This window comes from Gloeophyllum trabeum (genome assembly GCF_000344685.1).
Source record: "Gloeophyllum trabeum ATCC 11539 unplaced genomic scaffold GLOTRscaffold_00016, whole genome shotgun sequence".
Taxonomy (NCBI): domain Eukaryota; kingdom Fungi; phylum Basidiomycota; class Agaricomycetes; order Gloeophyllales; family Gloeophyllaceae; genus Gloeophyllum; species Gloeophyllum trabeum.
In genome coordinates, this window is record NW_006920425.1 from 505,448 (window position 1) to 518,498 (window position 13,051).

At 50.0% G+C, this 13,051-nt stretch overlaps 4 protein-coding genes across 4 annotated transcripts; 1 reads left to right on the forward strand and 3 right to left on the reverse strand.

The window, feature by feature from the left end:
* Positions 1-217: 217 nt before the first annotated feature.
* On the forward strand, positions 218-1,643 carry GLOTRDRAFT_8626 (thiolase-like protein; the record flags this gene model as incomplete). The annotated part of the gene is made up of 5 exons (XM_007871942.1): positions 218-615; positions 670-794; positions 849-1,211; positions 1,271-1,414; positions 1,465-1,643. Coding segments are annotated over 5 exons (1,209 nt in total), but the record flags the coding sequence as incomplete, so codon positions are not given.
* A 5,509-nt stretch (positions 1,644-7,152) lies between these two features.
* Positions 7,153-8,804, reverse strand: GLOTRDRAFT_96484 (uncharacterized protein; the record flags this gene model as incomplete). The annotated part of the gene is made up of 6 exons (XM_007872095.1): positions 7,153-7,386; positions 7,497-7,690; positions 8,417-8,533; positions 8,575-8,642; positions 8,698-8,742; positions 8,770-8,804. 6 exons carry the CDS (start codon positions 8,802-8,804, stop codon positions 7,153-7,155), a joined length of 693 nt encoding a protein of 230 aa, XP_007870286.1.
* A 2,489-nt stretch (positions 8,805-11,293) lies between these two features.
* Positions 11,294-11,746, reverse strand: GLOTRDRAFT_133189 (FMN-linked oxidoreductase; the record flags this gene model as incomplete). Its single annotated transcript, XM_007872096.1, has 2 exons — positions 11,294-11,419; positions 11,477-11,746. 2 exons carry the CDS (start codon positions 11,744-11,746, stop codon positions 11,294-11,296), a joined length of 396 nt encoding a protein of 131 aa, XP_007870287.1.
* Positions 11,747-11,784: 38 nt separating this feature from the next.
* GLOTRDRAFT_133190 (FMN-linked oxidoreductase) lies at positions 11,785-12,587 on the reverse strand (the record flags this gene model as incomplete). Its single annotated transcript, XM_007872097.1, has 3 exons — positions 11,785-12,080; positions 12,155-12,266; positions 12,312-12,587. The coding sequence occupies 3 exons, from the start codon at positions 12,585-12,587 to the stop codon at positions 11,785-11,787; spliced, it is 684 nt and encodes a 227-aa protein (XP_007870288.1).
* Between the last annotated feature and the right edge of the window lie 464 nt (positions 12,588-13,051).

A 13,051-nucleotide genomic window follows, 5' to 3' on the forward strand; every position in this document is an offset into this window, starting at 1 on the left:
AATAACGTCTTTGGCAGTGGTCCGGCTGATGAATGAAATTAAAGGCGCCTTTGATTGTGACTTCAGTCTGTTCCAGTTTCACGAAGCGAAGACTCTGTACGATCTATACAAATTGGCCTCAACAGGGCCATCATGCTCAAATTCCCCACATGACGGCGGGATTCCGACAAAACATATTGATGACTCCTCCGGGCCGAATGACTCTCCTGCTCTGGTAATCGCCGGAGCAGCGTGTAGACTACCCGGTGGTATCGACAGTCTGGACAAGCTCTGGTCGGTTCTTTTGCATCCAGAGGACTTCGCTGCTCAATTGGGGACTGCAGCCCCATCTTCTCGCTGGAAGGCGGACTTGAATGACGAACTTCCGATGGGTTGGCTAAGCGAACCATTACTAGACGACGACATATCCTTTTCGGAATTTTTCAATATATCCCCTGCAGATGTGAAATGCATGTCCCCGAATGCAAGACTTGTGCTCCAGCTGGCATATAATGCGATTGAAGATGCTGGAATAGCTCCTCGAAGCCTGGTCGGCCAAAAATGGTCTGTCTATACCAGCACCAACGACTCGTGTTGGCGAGAAATGAAACAAGGCGATCCGGGTCCTGAAGGTGTGTCCTCAACTTGCACTCGCCTCCATACCTGACATATAGCTACCATAGCCTACAGCAGAACCTTGATCGGGGCGGCGTCTGACTTAGCAGGGGCAAGACTCTCCTATTTCTTAGACCTGAGAGGCCCCGCGATCGAAGTGAAGACAACCTGCTCAAGCAGTGCCGTTGCCGTTCACCAAGGTCCGTCTACAGATGTTCCTTTTACACGAAACCATATCTAAAACTGCGTCGAAGCGTGTTCCGCCATCAGAGCGGGAGAGTGCGACGGCGCAATAGTAGTAGCTGCTGTTACACATTTCTCGCCTGACGCGGCCAGAATTCGTAGGAATACTGGTATAGGGTCCCTGACAGGCAGAAGTCTGCCGTTCTCGAAGGACGCCGATGGATTTCTGCCTAGTGAAGGGGCCGCCGCTTTAGTCATTCAGAAGAGCTCTGACTGCGTGACTCCACCATATGCAATAATTCGCGCTACGGCTCTCGGACAAGACGGGAGGTCTCACGGGTTCTTCTCTCCGAACGGCGTAGCGCAAGCAAAACTTCTTATGTCGGCTCTCAAGAATGCTCAATGTACTTCTGATGATATCGGATACCATGAAGGTATGCATGGTTAGAATTGACATTTTGCTGTGAATGCTCCTGATTCTCTTGCCCTGTAGCTCACGGCACTGGTACGCCTGTTGGTGATACAATTGAACTAGAGGCCATAAAGCGGGTATACGGGTCTTCGCGAAGTCATCCACTCCTTGTCGGATCTGTGAAAGGCGTCATTGGCCACACGGAGGAATGCTCTGGGATAACAAGTACGATCTCCATCTCGTCACTGAAAAATTGCTAAGATGACGTTCACAAGGCATACTGAAAGTCATACTGTGCTTCCAAAATAATGTCGTCACGCCACAGCCAATGCTGGAGTCGCTCAATCCTTCCATTGCATCCACTCCCAACATCGTCATAGCTCAGCGGGTGGAGCCGTTCGTGAAACACCATGGTCCTCGCCTCTCCTCATTGTCTTCTTTTGGGCTTTCTGGAACTCTAGCGCACATTATTCTGCAAGAATGTGTGCCAGCCCCACGTGCAATTACCTACCCATGCGGCACCGCACCCGAAGTCTTCATTGTATCTGCAAAATCTCCTGACTCTTATATCTGCCTCCTCAAAGACTTGGTAGCTCACTATCGCAGCGCACACTCTCGACGAGTCTCTGTTGCCCGTGTGTGTAGGGCATCACAGACAAGTCGAGATCAGCAGTACTTCAGAAATGCTTGGCATGTCAAGACATGGGAGGAGCTCCTTGCGTTGTGGAATGAAGCATTAGACGTCCCTGTTCCGAAGCGATGCATATACAAGCCCGCATTGGCCCTAGTGTTCAGCCTCCCGCATTTCAAAAGCAGGCTCCCTGAGATAAACACGAGTACCTATCATGACACTGTCCTCGAATGCACGACAAATGACTGCTCACGCGATGTAGAGTACTTCGCGAGGCAGCTGGCTGTCGCGAGAGCTCTAGTCGCTCTGGGCTGCAACATCTCCATAGTGTCGGGGGAGGGCCCGGCAGAGCTGGTCGCTGCCGCCTTTGCTGGAATCCTGGAGGCATCCACCGTATTCAGGTTGCTGGAGTCAGGCAGAGAGACGACACGACGCTCATATATCGTCAACGTGGGTGAAGAAGACGCAGAGCTGCAGGCCTTGCGGTACGCACCAGGCGACGTGGATGTTCGCGGAATATATGGAACCCAGCATACCTGTCTAGCGGTGAAGGATGAGGTGCTTCCGAGGCTGAAAGAGACGCTGGGGGGCAGCAGCATTAAAGATGCATCCTGGCTGTTGAACATCGAGCTAAATCAGATCTCGGAGGTCACTGTTGCCGATTCTTCCATTCTCCTGGCCTCCTCCCATCTGACCTGCGTTGTGGAGGCGAGTCTCCTTCAGTCCCCGATCTATTGGGACGGCCTGTCTGAGAGGTCTTTCAATATGAGAAGCACATGCGATTTTTTGGCGAGTCATTGCGACGTTATATTGGACCTCAACAGCCGAAGCCTGCTTCCCACCGAAGCTCACAACATGATGGATCTACACGATGGGTTAGGACATGTGCTGGCTGGACTTTTCCAACTTGGATGTTCGATTGAATGGCATCAATTGCACCCCTCTCCTCTCCCTATGCCTCGTCTGCCCGTATATCCATGGACCAAACGGTAGGGATTCTGAGCTTGACGTGTACCGATGCTGCTCTCGATATTACAGTGAACCGCTTATGTAATGCACCGCCCCTGTCCGACAAGTATTTGAGCCATAACTCATGAACTGCTGCATATTTCTCTTTGGTGTAAAGACAAAGATTGTAGTACTTTTTGAGCTCTATTGAACTGTGCAACCATTGTCAAGAGCGAACTTGATCATGTTTCACTAGGAGGCATTCAGTACTTGTAGTCAAAATCTATCTTCAGAAGCAAGGGGGGAGGTATAAAATGACTACACAATAAAACTCTCCATGAGATTCTGTGTATCTGGGAGCCCAGAATTGAGGAAATTGACTACATGGTTGCAGAGATATGAGGCCAGAAAGTTTGGATTTTGGTGGAAGATTTCAGAGTTTTACACCAAAACCCCCAACTTTCTGCACACATATCTCCACAATGGTGTAGTCAACCAGGCATGTTCCGGGATCGAAATCACTCGGAATGTCGAGCTCTTTCTAGCTATGAGTATACCAGAACCATTGGAGGGAGATCTACACATAATTTGAAACCAGTCCCCATTGTATCTGGCCTCCTTTTCAGCCATAATACAGCAGAATATCTTGGTAATTCTACCATGATATAGAGGAAAATCAGTACTGCAGGTTTACATTTTACACCAGGGTGGTGAAATGCTTTTACGGTTCATTGTAAACTCCTCTAAACTTTATTTTGGCTTGCACCTAAACAGCCCAGGTCCCAGGCCTGATTAGGCTAGCTCATCTGACCCCTGGTCAAGCCTAACAAGGCTCAGGATTGCTTGTTGACACCAGTGGTCATACTGGGGTTTGGCACTGCCTTAGTACAACCAGTGTATACTATGTATTAGTACTATAATACAGAGTGTTGCTTGTAGCTACTGCTGATAAGCCTCAGGATCGTCTGACCCCAGAAAACGCGGACTCAGCGCATCGTACAAGCCCTCCGGAGCTTATTCGACACAGCGCTCACACGCCTCTAGGCTTCTATGGGCTCTAAAGCCTTGCTCTGTTTTAGCTCCGGACTTCCTAACATCCTTCAAGCGTACACGGACCCATTCCATGATTTATCTCCGTGAACAGGAGCTCCGGAGCAACTTAACCAATGCAACGTCTAGATGAATTAGCTCCGGGGCCCGCGGGCACTTCTATCGAGGGGCATCATCCTCATGCCCACCCTCCAGCACTGACTCCCCCTCATTTCCATCAAGATACCGAAGGTGCGGACACATACGGGTCACCATGAGGTCAGCATCAGTCAGCAAGCGGCCGGAGGTAATTAGCACATGACCGGCGCATCACACGGAGTGATGGGATCGCTTGGATCAGGTGGCAGAGCATCAAGGTGACCTCTAGGGGTTGGGACAAGCAAGTAGGAGTGCAAGGGAGTCGTATGGTACATGGTATAGCGGCGGCAAGTGCTGAGCAATCCTGTGGGTAGCGGCGGTTATTTGTTATTTATCTCCGGACGGTCGCAAAGCCATTCCTGTAGTATAAATTGTACAAAGTAGCGTACAGAAAAACAAGTTTTGACTTCCGCATCTCAGAGAATTAGCGTTACGATCTCAGCGACCCGAGAAGTTCGAAAGCGTTGAACTTAGCAAATTATAACCGATCCTAGCTTGCCAATAGGCCTGACCTGTCGAGTGAATTATCTCCGCCATCGATTTAATTAGCTCCGGTGAGTCTCACATAGCGGAATAAAATTAAACAAGTCCTTTTAGCGTTTTCTACTCCCGTGGGCCCGAACCTACACTCGGTTCCGTGGTTTGCGACTTTGTTTGCAACTTTTCAGAGATAAATACTCCGGAGCGTCCACTAGTGTTTGTTTCAGGCGTCAACGTTTTTGTTTTATTTTTCTAGGTCTTCTTACGGACTACCCTATGGCGTCTTACTCCTCCTTTCCCCCTCGAACTATTAAATCCCCTTCAGTTGTCTCAGACCGCCTTCACCCACATCACGGGGTTTAGGTTTATTTCTTTTGGTCCTTGGTGATTGTTGTGTGTCTGTGCATATCACCACATACGTCATCAGGTGACATTGGCCCTTGCCGATCTGCCTAATCAGGCAATCAGAGCTCCTCCCGCCGCCCTCCCTGATGTCATGAATGACAGCGTGCTGCAGCATCACTGTGGTGGGAGAAAAATAACTGTATATTACCTTGTATAATTTACATATAGGGCTATTGAGCACCATCAGAGTGATGCAGAATGACACAGTAGGTGTTGCCCAACATTCTCCTCATTGTCAGTGGCAGCAGTGCCGCAGCCTCTAGTATATGGACTCTAGCATATTCGGTAAAATCATGGATTAATTATATGGTATTCTACATGACTATATACTGTCTATTGTCCTGGTAAAGTGTGTGCCCAATCGAAGAGGGAGCGAATATAGATATCTGGCATGTCAGGCACATGACAGAACATAAGTGGGAACTCGGAAAATGTGCACCTGATTAAATATACAAACAGGTCACCATTTGGGTATATATAATCTGTATACACAGCAAATTAGATGATCAGAGAAGTGTACAGGACATAGGGGAATAGGCACTTACCTGGTAGAGATGCAATTGGGGTACCCAGATCAATGGAGCGGTTAGAAGTGCTCCAGTTATCGCGAGTCTAACACAAATAGCATACTTAATGCAGAAACATGCATAATTTCCTCAGTCCATGAGACTCAGGAAGTGAGAAACTGTGATGATCCTGGGAGGATGTCCACTGCATTAGTCACCTCAAGACAAGGGAAGGGAATCCATGGAGTATGGCAGGGTCACTCAGCACCTACCTCTCCCAGATAAGGTGGCAACTCGTGACCAGCGAGGCTTGGGTGATGCAGGATGGTGCTCGGTGCCAAAGCAGTATACCTGGAGAGATTGGTGTCTAGTGATCAAACATGCTCAGGACATCGTACGGCACCAGTCCAGACCACATATCATTGATTATAAGAGATAATCTTATACCCCATGACCATGTAAGGACTTGCAGAAACTGGGACAAGTCTAAGAAACTTACAGTACAGATCCAATATCTCACGAGGGTTCCCATACCCTCACTAAGGTGCAGAGTTTTGTGGAAACTCGCAAGGGTGTCCTTGTGCATTACCAGAAAGCAGTAGTAGGCTGAAGAGAGCAGAATCAAGGTGGCATCACAGCATATGTCATGGCATGAAGATGTCCGAATGAAATTCAGAGGAACGTGGCTGAAGACCGTATTGCTCATATTTTGACATCCTTTATGTGCTTCTTCCTCTCTCCTTCTGGATTCTAGCTTTGTCTGATTCTGCTCAAATCTCTGCACTCTCTGGTACCTAAATTGAGCTCCGGTGCCTTCTCAAAATTAGGTTGTCTCATTAACACCGGATTCCAGGAGTAGGTGACTTGTCTTCATCTTCATTCCTCTAGATCCGGGTGTGAGTTTCTGATGTACCTCCTCTAAGTAGAATATCACTCTATTAGCTGTCTGTGATGCTTTGCAGCTTTGTTACCATCCATGGCCCTGCAGTGCATCTTCATAAATATTTTATTACTCACTACATTGGTAGGTTCATCCCTGCTTCCAGGAAATGAACATGCCTCTTCTAAAGCAGTATAACATTCACTCTGCACTGCCTCAACTCTGGCCGCTCTTTCTTCTTCCATGACTTCTAGCAACATTGTAAGATAGGAATTGTCAGTAGGGTTCATGTTAATCATCCCGATGGCATGCTGCCCCATGTTCCATTTATGCCATTCAACATACCGATCATTGATGAAGAGTTATGGAGGCAGCAGCATGCACAGTGCACCCTACACAACTCACCTGTATTGAGTGGATGCTGAAGCTACTGGAAAAGCTCGTATAAATGACCCCTTGTCATTAGGCAGCAGAGCTGCTGGGTTTATATACACTGTGGCCCATAGGCTGACTAAGCTACATGGAATATCTATAATCCTACTTCGCTCCACCTATGATGTCACTGACCCACATGAGCTCCGTGCCTTTATACAGTAATGGGATATACCAGAATGTTCCAGAGAGTTCCGGTACGTTCTGGTATGTTGTAGAACCTGGCAGCTAAGTCAGCGCCTAGTTCAACAATCATGATCCACCGGGGATCAATCTTGGTATGTCTGCCCCACTGGGCAGTACCACTCGCCCCTGGACATCTCTCTTGATCATGCACCCAGGTCACCCGCAATAAGACACACCATCTTTCTGCCCATCCTAGGACCCAGTGCTGCTCCGGTGTTAGCACCTTGGGCAGGCTCCAGCACCTGGGTCAAGGATTTAATGGACTCGGTGAGGGTTCTCATCTCCTCTGTCTTGATGCTAGGCCGTACTACCATTGTGTTCTGTCGCAATGTTCCTGGTGGCGCAAAACAGTCAGGTGATATGGCATGGGGTCTACTATGCTGGCTGTACCCAACAGTATAAAGCCCACTGGCTGGTAGTACTCCTCCAATGTATAGAAATCAGTGGGGAGTTTCTGGGGGTAAACAAGTTGCAAGCATTGGGCCACCTTGTCATAGAAAGGGTTTGGCAGTCCTGGCTTGAACATCCGCGCCTGTTCTCCCTTTGAGAAATCATGATTCTTGGCCACGTGATTGCTATAAACTTGTGGTAGTAGTTGGTTAACTCTGATAGCGGATGAATCAATCCTCTCCAGATATGATCAATGAGTACCTCCGCATCGTCCACAGTATAGCAGCACTTGGGATCAGTCACTGTCAGGTATAGCGAGAGGATCTCCTGCTTGAGGTCCTCATATGTTCTCACATCATCGGTCGCTGATTCCAAAGATCGCCAAAGATTCTCTACCTCCGTCAAGATATACTTCAAGGTGTAACATTTCTTCTGCTTCTCCTCCTCCAGGTTCACTGCATCGAACCATTCTTTGAAATCTTCAAACACTGTGGGCCCCAGAGAGGGGTAAATTCACCATGTTCATAACCCATAAAGTTAGTTACCTTAACCAGGTTAAATGGTGATTTTCACCAGTGGGTGGTACTTTTCCCCAGGCTTCCTGGTAGATCATAATTCCACCTTTATATGACCGGTGTCACCATGTCGGTCTCACGGAACTATGCAGGTGAAATTCACCCACAATCATGGTGAAAGCTCATTTGTTCAATTTCCCTGTGATCCCTGGTGATTTCAGCCCATTATCATTATTTCATAGAGCTCTAATGGTCATAAAAATTTGATAAAATGTGATTATATTGCTCTACTACATATAGCAATGGATTACAGCTTGCTTATACTACCTTATAGCTGATATTCTGCAGCGACACCTTCCTTGGGCTTGCCTCAGAGCCTCCGTACCAATCAATGATATGCCCACAATCAGGAACAAGAGCAGAGCACCTACCTTGATGCACACAACCACCTACACTCAGCCAAAGCCTTACTGTCTGTTACAGGTAGATGCCGCCATCACACGCAATCGGATAACCTGAAAGTCTGATGCACAAAAGCACTTGAGCGGGCACGAGATGCTACTGAGGGCAACCGCGCAGGTCACTCCCAGCATGCTACTGTGCTTAATCAATGTTAGAGAGGGAAGTTAGTGTTACCACACCATACATAGGGAAAACCAAACTCACCTGGCTTGATGACAGTTTTCGTCTGCTTGACAACCCTGCCACCCATCTCCACATCTAGATATTTGATGTTCACTTGCACTGTGACATTCGTACTGCCACATATGTTGGAGCACATACCTTTTGTATCCAGGACATTGAGAGTGAACGGACAGACTCACCAACCAGGTTCCCGTCGGCATCCTTCAGTCGAGACATTTGCATGTCCTCATCATTGTTGCCCAGTGTCCTGCAAAGCGCAATCAGTAGCAACTACGGCTAGAACGCGACAATATTGACCATACCTTAAGTTATTGATCGCAGATACCGAACTCCTTTTCACGCATTCCCTAGACCAGACTGAGACCGACAGTTACCCAGAATCACTTAACAGTTCAGTGCCATCCGTCATGTCCTGCCCTTTCAGATCCAAAGTACAGAGGCTCGAGAAGAGAAGAAGAGAGCTCCCGCCGCAAGTGTCAGAGGTGGTGGTAGTCGCGGTTCAAGTTGAGCGGAGCAACGCGTGCGTCATAAGGCTCCGTTCGGATGCATGGCCGCGTCGCGGCCAACGACGCCAAAACAGTCTTTCAGCCAATCGCGTCTCACTAAAAGCACTGCCACGCGGCCGAGCTGGCTGTGGCGCCTTGAGAGCGCCGCGACGCGGCCGTGCAACCGAACGGAGCCTAAGTGGGGCTGGCCGTTTGTTGATTTCCCACGGTACCGCATACTACGCAAATCGCGACTTAGCACATTTCACATTTAACTCGTACGCGTACATGAGTACTTGGCAAGTGAGTCGGTATGAAATGTATTTAGTGGGCGTAGTCTCAAACATTAACATTATGCACTGTTGGAATATACCACTTATTGTTCGTGAATTTATAGGGTAACGTTAGGAGCAATGACTTCACGTGGTGATTTTCACCTTTGCTTTGGGTGGCGTGAAGCTTCACATTTTGCGCCGGGGTAAAATCACCCAAAATCTGGGTGGAGTAGTCAAGGTGGATTCACCCGTATAATCACCAGTACCCACTTATTGCGAGCGAAGCGAGCAATTCTTCACTAGGGGCAGAAGTCCGCGACAAACATGTACAAAGTCTACTCCCGGTGGCTGAGGGACCCACAAAGACCAAGCACCAGCAGCAAGTCGCTACAGAACACATAATGTATCCAAAATGAAGCTGGAAAAGCTCTCATGCTGTCTCTAATTTCTCCTTGCACTGTTGGTACATAAAAAATAGTAGCAAGGTAGAGGAGATTTTCTGCTACCGCGACGTTCGTGGGTTTGTGCTGCAAACCGTGCTACAACCTAGAGACGCGTGTCGCCACGCCACACCAAACGCTTCGCGAGCAACTCGGCGCTAACTGCGCATCTCTAGTAACCCACTTTCTGGGTGATTCACGAATTTCACCCGGTTACCAGGTGAAAATACCCGTCCCTGGCGTTCACAGTGAAAATAATGTACCACAGTCCATGGTTGCTTTGGATTGAAGGTGGATGCCTTTTCGGTGGCCCGTGGTCTCCCGCCCCATGGCCAGAAACGCGTCCAGGGACCTGGACCTCTCGAAACCGACAGAGCTCTCCGAATTACGGCGTCCGCAAGCTCATCGTCTAGGTCGGCCTGGTATGCTCGTCGCGCTTTTGGGTGCACTTATCTATGAAATCACTCCGTTCCACTTTGACAGTTCGCTCCTGCTGCAGTATGTACGGACATTCACCCACTGAACTGGAGTCCCCGATACGGCGTCCTTGGTCTCCCCGAGGGCGTCATTCTATCGAGCTCCGATCTCGTGGAATCTTCTACAACCACATCCTACTCACCGAGCGGTCAAAATCAAAGCGAAATATGTAGCGAGCAACGAGAACGCTAATATAAGGCAGCACATAAACCTATATAACCCCCATGGGACTCGCATTCTGGGCTTTGCGTGCCAACCTGGGCATCACGCGATCCGCGGGTTGATGTCGCGTTCGCCCCGGCCGGATCTCAGGCATTAGCGCTGTTTATGTGGCAGTGATACTGCATGCACAACAAGTCTTGCACCCCGGCCGGTCCCTATATCGCGCGTTTTCTCTCGCGGTTTGTCGTGCCTGCTCTGTCTTGTCTTCCGTGCCTGGGGGAAGGGGAGGGCTACGGTCACCCCTGCTGAACCCTCAACGTTGCCTCAACCTTCGGAGGTGACGGGGTAGACCTCAGTGCTTCGCTGGCGACCTCTAATGTTGGTGATGGATCGACGTCCTACCCAGGAATCTACCCAATTCGTCGACCAATCTTCGAACGACGTGCTAATTTGAGAATAACACTATTGATGATCCCACCTACTCTATCATAGTCTAACTCTTCGAAATACGTCCTCCGGCATACACTATTAACGATATTTTTACCCCATCCCCGGCGATTATACACTACAAAAGGGAAGCCGCCGGACTAACTGTGCTGAAGACGTCTTGTCGAAGTCTCCCGACATATTGGGATCCCAACGATGATCCGCTACTCCGGCTGGTTATTCCGTCGACGTCCATAGTTGTTTGTTCATTTCTAGCGCACTCTCGCCTTTACGCTCAATTCTCCTGGCTCTCCCAACTGGCCGAGGCCTCGTAAAACTGTAATGATCGACCTGAGTCTTGCTTTCTCTTGAGATACTCTGCGCTGCTACTGCAATCGCTTCATCCCCTCCACATTGTATAACACCGTACCTAACGTGTGAGCCAACAGATAGTGGCACAAGTCTGCTGCAAGTGCGGTATGACATGGTGGCTGGCCCGGAGAGGGAATAAGTATTCGGCTCGTTTCACTCGGACATCCGTCGAGCGAAACTCGTCTAAGCGTGAATCGAAGCTATGGTAAGTTCCTATAGTCTCCCGTATGTGTCCCTCTATTAAGGTTTCAGCACCGACCACTACGTCCGCAACTCGCTCGCGAATGGATAGTCGATATAACCTCGAGGACTCTCGTCAATGTAGAACATATCCCGCGAATACGGCGTCAAAGGTATATTCTTCAGCAGCCGGTACGGTAGGTCCGGCTGCAAATCCGACTGCATCGTCAGTACGCCCATACCGTCCACGCCGAGGAAACTCACATTGGAAATGAAGTATCTCCCCCACGCTGTCAAATAATCATACTTCTCCGCAGCCTCAATTGCCATCTCTCTTGTATACCCACCCGCGCTGATGATCACGCGGGGTGCCCAGATCTCGCGGACGAAGTCGTTCAAGTCGCCCTCGGGGACGTCGGCCACGTCGAGGTTGCCTGTCGTGCGCGGCTCGATCATGTGCAGGTACGCGAGCTCTGGGAACCGCGCACGTAGTTGTGTCACGAAGTGGGTGAACGTCGGGCGGGGGTCGGCCATGTGCATGCCCGTACGTCCCAATGCGAAATTAACGAAGCTCAATTGTGTGGGAGGAAGGCGGGCGGGCACGCACCTCCAAATGTGCCCCACGGGCTAATCCGCACCCCCGTCTTCCTCACCCCGACAACCTCCGTGATAGCCTGCACTATCTCCAATGGGAACCGACACCGGTTCTCCACCGATCCGCCGTACTCGTCCGTTCTCTTATTGCAGATGTCCTGCAGAAACTGGTCCGGCAGGTACCCGTTCGCGCAATGCACCTCCACCCCGTCAAACCCCGCCCCGTGCACCGCGTTCTTCGCCGCGGTCGCGTACAGCTGCACATACTCTTTCACTTCCGCCGTTGTGAGCGGGCGTGCTGGTGTGGAGGAAACTTCCAGGAGGAGTACGTCGGAGGAGGAGACGTACGATGAGGGAGGAAGGCCTTCGGATTCGAGGACAGCCGGGAAGGCTTGTCGCCCCCGAGCGCCCACAACTGGAGGAAGATGTAGCTTCCGCGAGCATGGACGGCTTCCACCACCTGTGGTTCCAAGTCGATAACATCTCATAATTGCGCGCAGGATACGAGATACAGGTCAATTGCCTTCCACGCAGCAATCTGCTCCTCGCTCCATATGCCCGGGACGTGCGGGTACCCGCCTGCCTTCCGCGCGATATACGTCGCCTCGGTGATGAGCAGCGTCCCGGGCATGCTCGCACGCTGAGAGTAATACTCCACTGCGAGGTCGCCGTGAACATGCTCCTTGTTCGCTCGGTTGCGCGTCAAAGGCGCGAGGACAATCCGATGTTGGACGGTGATCTCGCCAACCTGTTTGGGCTGGAATAACTTCGGGAGGGACATTGGCCTGATGAGTGGTACGAGTGTGTATTGGCACGATGTCCCGGATTAAGTGTGTTGTAAGTGAACGTTGTTCAGTTGGCTGACTGATAAAGCGCTTGCGAACTTGCTTTATAAAGTTGAGCAAGATTCGAGTGGATATGATCCGTCTCGCTGATTTATCGGGGAAGAATGAAAGCCCGGCCCTGGTTTGTGCTCACAGATATAATAAACTGACGGATTCTGTTCAATACGACAAGCAACCTCCTAGGCGGGGACAGCACTCACGAAATGCCTCGCTAAGCGTTTGGACCCGAAGGAAATAGGACCAATTGGAGCAGCCGACGTTGTTGAGGGTTATCGCAACCGGTTATGCATCTTACCCGGAGCCCGGCAGGCGTCCTTCTAACTTATAAGACACTGCCCACAACTGCTGACTGTCGCCGTTGGGAAACTCAAGCCTACTCCACCTGCAGTGAACTCTCTTC